An 8,921-nucleotide genomic window follows, 5' to 3' on the forward strand; every position below is an offset into this window, starting at 1 on the left:
CTGCCGCTCGTCCATCCCATGTCCCACCCGCGCCACCTCCCATTCTTCTCCACTGCCCACCTTCCCTCTACAGGCCTGTCCTGTGTTGCGGGGACACAGGATGGAACTGCTAAGACCGCACATCCCCCGGGAACCCTGCGCGTTCCGGCTTTGCTGTGTCTCGTACGGAGTCTGATTCTCTAAACCTCTGAGGCAGGAACGCAATACCATTCCCGGGATATTTTCCCCTGAGCTAAGGAAGGGTTTCTTCATTCTGTATTTTTTTTTTTCCTGTGACCCCCCAAGAGGTGACAGAACATTGAGCTAAAAATGTCAGTAGTGCAAACTGAAGAGCTCACCCAGGAATCAAGGGAAGGGCAAAGAACCAGTCTCAGGTGACTTGTGCTGACTCCTTATCCAGATGGCAGCATCCAGTTGCCGTTAATGGCCTGTCAGCAAATACTAGTGAGGAGCCCCTGTGTACAGACTGTTCCCAGAGCACTTTGCGCATGCCTCCTTGATCCCATTTAAGATTGTTCTAGAATTGTTTGCTTGTTTCTGGGTCTCTCACCAGCCTAATGAACCCACTGCAGCACCTCCAGTGCCAGCCTATATTGGCCACCAAAAGAGGTGGCGCTGAGCTAGTCCGCAAGGACCTAGGGCTGGGTGGGGTAACATGAGGCCATCAAATTTTAAACAATAAAGGGCTTAACTATAAGATCAGGGATATAGTAGAAGAAGCTTCTGGAGAAGTTCATGATTAATTACCAATGTATTATCCACAGAGGAAGTTTTCAAAATGTTCAAGGAGCCCTAGGTTTGAACAGAGATGCCTCAGCGATGGTGGCATTGAGGCCAAAGGGTTCTGGACCAGCCATTTTCCAAGTGCACGTACAGGTGTGCACACATGCAAGTGCGCGCGCACACACACACGCACACGTCAGTACAGGGTCTTTTTGTTGTTGCTATTTTCCTCTTTAATTATCGGGTTTCATTCATTCCATAAATATTTATTGGGTGCCTGCCATATGCTAGGCACTCTTCTAGACACTGGGGACACAGCAGTGAAAAAAGACCAAAATTCCTGCCTCCTTGGAGCTTATATTCTTGCAGGAATCTTCCTTTCCAGCTTTCTGTTGGAGAGGGTTTCATTGCATAACTAAAGGGGACTTGTTGCAAAAAGTATCTGAAAGAGATCGTAGGAATTCTAGGACGATGCAAAGAATAAGGCCCAGGGAGTCACGAAAACCAAAAAGGCCTTTCGGAGGAAGTGGGTTTGACGGGCTCTGAAGAGGAGTAACTTTTGGACAGGCAGAGAGGACTGGGGGAGGGGGGACCTTGTGGGGAGCTTGTTTCGGTGCTGCTGAGAAAAGCTGCTTGCGGGGAGCAGTGGTCAAGAGGGGACAGTGCGATACGAGGCTGGGGTGGCAGGCGGGGGTCCTCTGTCCAGTGCAGTGAGCCCTTCCAGAAGGTTAGCGAATCTTTCAACTTAGCGAAGCACAAGAATCCAACATGTGCGGCTGGGAGAATCTTTAAGAGTCAAAGTAGAAAACTTTGTGAAAGAGGAAAATCCCTCTGGCAGCGTTCAGCTCCAGCCGTTACAGGTGGTACTTTGTGATCTCGGCCATGGGTCCTGTTTCTGCACTTAGGGTAGGAAGAATTACTGTTTTTGATCTCTGATCAATAAACCAGCTTGAAGACGGAGCGCGAAGGGACAGATGCATCCTTGGAGGGTGTCGCCTAGCGAACTGCAGCTCGAGTCCCCACAACTAAACATAACCCTTCTCCCTGCAGCCTGCCTTCAAAGGCCTCACCTTCACCGACCTGCCTCTGTGCCTACAACTGAACATCATGCAGAGGCTGAGTGATGGGCGCGACCTGGTCAGCCTGGGCCAGGTGGGCCCCAACCTGCATGTGCTCAGCGAGGACCGGCTGCTGTGGAAGAGGCTCTGCCAGTACCACTTCTCCGAGCGGCAGGTCGGTGGGGCCCAGCCAGCACTCCTTCCTCCTCTCCCTTCTCTGCCCCCGACCCTCAAGCTTCCCGGGCACCTCTCTCAAGCTCGAGGTGCAGGTGCCCACCTTCTAGACCTTCTTGGTTTGACTGGAAAACAGTAGTCTAAGGAGTTTCTAAATAATGTGTGTGAGGGTTTTTTAAGGTGGTTTTGATGAGGGAAAGAAACACTCCTATTCTTAACCTGGTCACATTTTACAATATTCTCAAAAAAAAAAGAAAATCACAAATTGGCACCGGTCCTTCTTTTCTATAACAAAGTAACATACTTTTATGATATTTTATAGCTAAAGTACTTTTACAGGTATTATTTCTTCTTATTTTAATGACCCGGGAAAGCGTAGATATCGTGATGCCCACTTCAAAGAGATGAACAGACAGAGGCCACAAACGGCTGCGTGACACATGCAAATTAGCGAAGTGGCTCTGTAGGTGCGGAAACGCCCTCTGACACCAGCTCTGGGCCTCTCTCCCCTCCGCACATGGCCTCCGATTTTTTTCCCCAGCTTCTTTACACAGAACTGTGAGTTCAAGTTCTGTTCGTGAAGCCTCTAATATTTAAATAGAAAACAGTCACTGTGCCACACAGCTCCTTGGAAGTGATCACTCGAGCCTGTAGCAAAGAAGAGGCCGAAGGTGTTTACCAGGTCACCTAAACTGTAAGGGACCATCCGAATGCAGTTTAGTGGAGGTCACTAGAAAGATATCACTAACCACCTGTTTCTTTTACAGACTGGTTAAAAGCTACTTTTTTAACTGGGTAGAGCTCAGAAGACTTCTTTCTATCTTGGCTCTTTCCCCTAGCTATCGCAGGGTAGAGATGGAAGAGGGGCCTACAGGGTGGGAGCAGAACTTTTCAAAACTGGAAAACCACAAACCCTTTTCCTGATGAACTCTGCTGCAATGACTTTTATTTGATATTTAGATCCGCAAGCGATTAATTCTGTCAGACAAAGGACAGTTGGATTGGAAGAAGATGTATTTTAAACTTGTGCGATGTTACCCGCGGAAGGAGCAGTATGGAGATACCCTCCAGCTCTGCAAACACTGTCACATTCTTTCCTGGAAGGTATGTGTCTCGGAGGTGACTGCCACAGACCCCTAGCCCAGCAACTAAGAGCCAGTGGTGCCAGCATTACAATGCCAAATCGTCCCCTGCTCTTCACTATTGCAGCCTCCAGCTGAAGGTGAAGGTCATACCAATTCTGTCCCTGGGAAGAGAAACTTTCAAAGAACTTAATTTCCTTCACCCCTCTCCATGTTTATTTTTTCCTGCAACCCACCCACCCCCAAATTCTCCCCTCTCTTTGTGCACAGGTGCACACACATACACGCACACGGCATCCTTGACAGAGGAATGTGGTTTTGAGGTTGGGGAATGCCTTGTGGCGCTCCAGGCCAGCAAGATGCTTCTGAGGACTCAGACCTAACCGTCGTGTTCCTTTGCAGGGCACTGACCACCCGTGCACAGCCAATAACCCGCAGAGCTGCTCCGTTTCACTTTCACCCCAGGACTTTATCAACTTGTTCAAGTTCTGAATCCCAGCCCGTGACAGCACTTCAGAGAGGGTCCCCTGCTGATTGGATGGTTGGGAAGACAGAGTTGGACACTTCGTTTGTAAATAGTGTACATATGAAACATTGGCTCCAAGCTTCTGAGATAGGTCATGGAGAGGACATTGGAGGGGAAAGATGCAGTCGCTGGCTGGGAATTTAAGAATACGGACTTCTCATTAGAATCGGTATGAAAAAGCAGAAATACTGTAAATAAACGTTTCTTCTCAATGATTTGCCAGCAAGACGGCAAGGGCAGGAGTTCTGTTTCATTGGTGAAAATGGAATTCTCGATGATCACTGACACTCCTGTATAGTTCCCCAGAGATGTGGAAAAGGAGGACAAAACCCGAATACGAGACAGAACACGCTTTGTTTACAATGTGAAAACGCGTTTAAAAAAGAAGGAGAAGAAGAAGCAGAGGAACTACAGATGAAAATTCCCTGGGCTTTTGGTTTTGATTTGGGGTTTGCTTTGAAAAGGCAGAGAAGCACCACGCATCTTAAACCTGCATGGACGTAGGGCCTTATCTTACGAAGATATCACAATAGTCTACCTCGGAAAGCATACAGTGATCTCTCTGACAAAGCGCATTGTCCAATAGGCAGTGTCTGTTTTTCTTGTTTTTCATCATATACAAAAGTGATTTAAAATGGGAAGTGAACTTGGAAGCAGACCTCACCCTGTTCCTTGTTAGGGAACGGGGCACTCCTTGGTGTTGCTTCCTTTCGAGAACCACAGAACGTGTAAGGCCTTTGTTCCTCTCATGTCACACCTCACGGGGGACAACATTAGGCCAATTACAGACTGTCCCAGAGGAAGTCCTGCCACAGAAAAGATAGAATTAGCTGCCCATAGCTGTGAAGACTTTCTTATTCCTGTTTAATTTCTTGGCTTGTCTGCTTCCTGGGGTATCTTCACGGATAAGCATGAGCATATCTCTGTGGACTGGTCGGAGCCAGAATGCTGATAAAGGCTTGTAAAGCAGGTTTGACATATCAGTGAAACCTTTTACCGGCTACCATTCGTTCCTCTTGACGGGTGATGAGCCGAGGAGCTTGCTTTATGTCCCACATGAAAATTTAGTCAACCTGAGCTAAGGCTTCAAGCAAGGATGGTCAAATAAAGCCTGGACTTCCAATCCAATAGGGAACTGAGGCGCTGAGTCCATCTAAACCTGCTTCATACCCCAGGGGATCTTGTTAGACAAATATCAGCAGATACCTATGTGGAAGAGGAAATCTCAGGATTTAATCAGTTTGTTGTCAGATAGTCCTGGGAGGGAGTAGGGAGTGTTTTTGTTTTTTACTTTTTATAGAACTTTGCTTTTCTACAACAATGTACATATTTTTGCCATTGTATTTGCTTTGTCTTCTTTTTCTTTTTGTAAATAAAATTGCATGTCCTTGGCAAGTAAGTGAAGCAGAAATAGGAACTTGGTTCACATCGGTTCACATTAACGTTGCAGAACAGTGAATCCTTAGGGGTTGAGCTTGGGGTGACCTGCAGAGGGCAAAGTTGGTTAAACGTGTGTAGAAACAAGCCTGGGGACCCGCTAGTGACACCCTTCCCTCAACATACCCCCAAGTACCAGCATTTGGAAGAGAACCAACTGCCGATGAGTGCGCCTCACTTTGCAGTGCTGGTGCCTACACCGGAGTTGCTCAATATTTTTTTCATTATCACCCTCCAAGAAGGAAAAGAACTGAATTTAAATTCTCCCGAATGAGAAAAATTAAATATGAAACAATAAAATCTCATCAGGCAAATTGGAGCTTCAGAGGCCCACAAGCTATTGTAATACCGAGCGGTGCTTTTCGCTCTCCCCTCCCCAGAGTCCAAGTCACACTGAAAATGAAAAAGCTAGTTCTTCCATAATTTGGACATGTTCTCTCAAATGCCTCAGCTTCCTCTAAGATGTGGGTGGAGCTGGGTCTGTTGTTGCTGTGAGAGCTCTGGAACCTTGGACTCTGATCATTTCCAGTTTATTCAAGGCCTTCCACATCTTCCCTTCGTGCTGATCGAGGAGGTGAAAGCTCCCAGGCGCCTTCGGGTTTGCAGTCCCAGAAGAGTTGTCACTTTGGGCTGTCAGCACGAGGCTGGCCGGCCCGTCTCATCTGGACTGTCAGCACAAAGCTCTGACTGTACATCTGTCCCCAAGCAGCAAGGTACATCTGTGCAGCACGAGCCCTCCAGAAGTGACGGGACTATGGTTTTCGGAAATGTTTACCTAGATGGTGCCTCTGGGCTCTCCCATCTCCTTTGGCGTTATGGAGGTGGTGTGTGACAGAGCCGAGGGAAATTTTTAAGGAAAAAAAAAGAAACGAACGTGTGGTTCTCTCGTTGGAAAAGGAGAATAAGGAAGGAAATGGCAGGTGGAGAGGGAGAGGGAAAGGAATACAAGTGCATTTCTTCGATGCTGTGGTTTGTGTGAGGGCCATGGGGACAAGAATAGCAGGCATCGAGCATCTGTGTCGGTGCCACGTGGTAGCTGTGAAGCATGGCCAGAGCCTCGCGTATGAGTAAAGTGAGGTGGAAAGAAAATTCTTGTTCCCTGGGCACTAATCATCTATTGAATTTCTATTGGTAAACCCTCCCAGAATAACCTGACCCAGAAAAACAAGAATCCCAAGAATCCCTGAGAACTGCTGCTCTAAAAGGCAGCAGGGACGTGACCAAGGAAATTGCTAGAAGAAACAGAATGCTCTATTCTCTTCACTGTACTTAACCTACCTGTCCCCCAAGCCTGTGACGTAGAATTTGAAGTCGATATCAAACATGAAGTAATTTCGACTTCTAGACAACGAAAGAGTTTTTGTCCAGGGCAGGGTGAGGCAGTAATGTTATAATTTCGTCCAACTCAAAGGTTTCTGAGCAATGAGCCTAGAGTTTCTTGGGAATAAAGCACAGCATTTGAGGAGAAGGAATATGTGAAGCTTAGGAATGCTCACTTGATAGCAAGACCCAGAAAAAGTCCAATGACATGTTAAACTAGATAGGTAGCATTATTACTCAATGCTGTTACTTTGAGCAGATGGGACAATCCCATAGGAGGGCAAGTGGCAGAAATTACAAGGTAAAAACATCCCCAGGGTGTCAGTTGTGTTATGACAGTTCTTTAGTGATGATCAATTTTACAATGAAGGGGCTTGGAGGAGATATTTTAGATGAGCTGGGTTTACACTGCAAAACTCAACACGAGCGGGTTTTACCTGGTGATGGTGAAGTCAGCCAAGTGTGTATTGCGTTAGTTCTCATCTTTATGGATTCAGAAACTATTTTTCACGATGACTTTGCTATTAACAGACGCTCCTTGTTCCTCTTGTTTTTATGTGGGAGAAGAGAGTTTGGAATTTCATTTGTCTAAGCAAGAGGTGTGATTCACAAGAAGGTCAGTCATTTCAAGACATGTTTGACAGTTTATCATCCTTAGTGTTCAATACAATGTTTATCATAACATATGCACCTGAGTTTATATTTTTATGCCAGGTTGTAGGGCAATAATGTCTTGCTATGCAAACATTCAATTTTATGTGTGAATTTTTTTAACTATAATTTTATGTGTGAATTTTTTCTAACTAAACTTTATCATCAGTTTCTATGTTGACATCTGTTTTTTTTTTGTTGTTTTTTTTTTTTAATCTGTTTCCAACTATCTGAGTCTGTGAACCATCCCTTCTGACTGGATACTGGCCTAAAATCCTATTAGTGTTTAAACAGACCTCAGAAACACCCTGAACCTCTAGGCAAATGCAGACATGTGACTCTTTGATATATCTTGGGCCCTTGATGTCTTCAACAAACAAGGTCGTAATTCCTTTAAACTCAGCATTTTCTGTAGATACTTTCTTCTCTGTTTTGTTAAGGAAAAGTAAACCCTCTGTGGTTTTCCAAGGGAAGGAAACTCTTACCCGACTTCAGCGCTGGAAGGGAGGTTAGGATGGTGACGTCTGGCACTCCCTCTGCCTTTCAAGGTGAAGTAGTGGGTCTAGAATATTCAGGGGATATGCCTCAGCCCCCCGGTACTCTGTGATGGACTTGAGCATAAACCTGAGACTTTCCGAGGCCTTGACTTTGTGTCTCCTTCCCTAGCACTTTTTGGTGTGGCCGGAGACATGTGACACCCGACCTGATTCTTCTCAAGACCTTCACCGTGAAAGGCAAACGCTAAGGTCCAGTGTTAGGCATCTGGCCGTTAACTTTTCCAAACATTTTAAGTCCCTGGTTCTTCCTGGAGAAGTTAAGGAGCCACCTAATGTTTTTACAGACTTCTGACTGACTCTGTTGTGAGCACAGCATTCTAGTGAGTGCAGCTTGCTTACCATAAAGTAAGCAGCATGTTTTGACAAATTCGCTTTCCCCTGGGAACCTACATTTTAATGATAAAGGTGGCCCTTAAGTCAGATAATGGCTGAGCAGTAGGCTTACTTTCTAGAAACTGAGGTTCTGATGATTACCAAGCAGGCATTTCCTCTCCCCCTAGGCTAAGAGGTACATTTCATCTATCCCCTCCACCTCCATTTCCCCCAGTACCTGCTCTGGATCTCCATCCCATAAGCTTCCATCCCAGTGCAAGCTCACTCTCCACTAAACCTTATCTTTACTAAACAAAGGCGATTGATTATTCCATGAGGCAGCAAGGAGCAAGGGACCACAATACTCATGACTTTGTCTGCTGACATTTTTCAAAGTGCCCTTGAACTCATTCAGCAAACAAAGCTTCCTGAAAAATCTCTTAAAACTTAGGCCCTGCTCCATTTGGCCAAAAATGGATGGCTGCTCCAAAACGCTGAACTTCTTGAAACTCCATCTGCTACAACATTATTTCTGGATTTTAAACATGACTTTTTCTGTCTCTGAGTATAGAAATGTTTGTTTAATTAATGATACACGAGTCTGTTAAACAGAAGGCTCCAAGCGGTCGGTACTCTATACTTGAGAACTCTTGGCGCCATCTTTATTCCACCAAGTGCCAATCATCCTGGCTAAAGAGGATGTATATTAAAGTCCATGTCCTAGGCTTAGAGGCTTTACTTTTTTAATGAAAAATACTATAGAGGGTTGAACATTGTAACCAAAAGTATAAGGTTAGACCAATTACATACAAAGGTGTTTATTTAATATTGTGTGAGCTGAGTCCTTCTGTATAAATTATTTGCACACTCTTCTTGCATGATAAACTGATTTTTTTTTATAGTTGTTTGTACCAGACGGTGGCATATTTTTGTAAAAATTTTTTGACACTGAATTGCAATAAATGTTTTTCCAAAAACATACACTGGTGCATTTTTAGTGTGTGTCAATTCCAGTTGGCTTTTTATCATGCTGAGTATGTTTATCTTTTGCCTAGTGAGGCTTATATTTCTTTTCCCAGAA

At 45.2% G+C, this 8,921-nt stretch overlaps 1 protein-coding gene across 1 annotated transcript in view; it reads left to right on the forward strand.

Annotated features, from left to right (window-relative positions):
• Positions 1–7,154, forward strand: part of FBXO32 (F-box protein 32) — a 32,248-nt gene extending 25,094 nt beyond the window's left edge. Inside the window, exons 7-9 of the mRNA XM_006916573.3 lie at positions 1,774–1,956; positions 2,916–3,059; positions 3,440–7,154. Coding sequence (XP_006916635.1) covers positions 1,774–1,956; positions 2,916–3,059; positions 3,440–3,529 — 417 coding nt within the window. The 3' untranslated portion in view covers positions 3,530–7,154. The remainder of the gene's footprint in view (positions 1–1,773; positions 1,957–2,915; positions 3,060–3,439) is intronic.
• The last annotated feature ends 1,767 nt before the right edge of the window (positions 7,155–8,921 follow it).

This window comes from Pteropus alecto, unplaced genomic scaffold (genome assembly GCF_000325575.1).
Source record: "Pteropus alecto unplaced genomic scaffold, ASM32557v1 scaffold164, whole genome shotgun sequence".
Taxonomy (NCBI): Eukaryota; Metazoa; Chordata; class Mammalia; order Chiroptera; family Pteropodidae; genus Pteropus; species Pteropus alecto.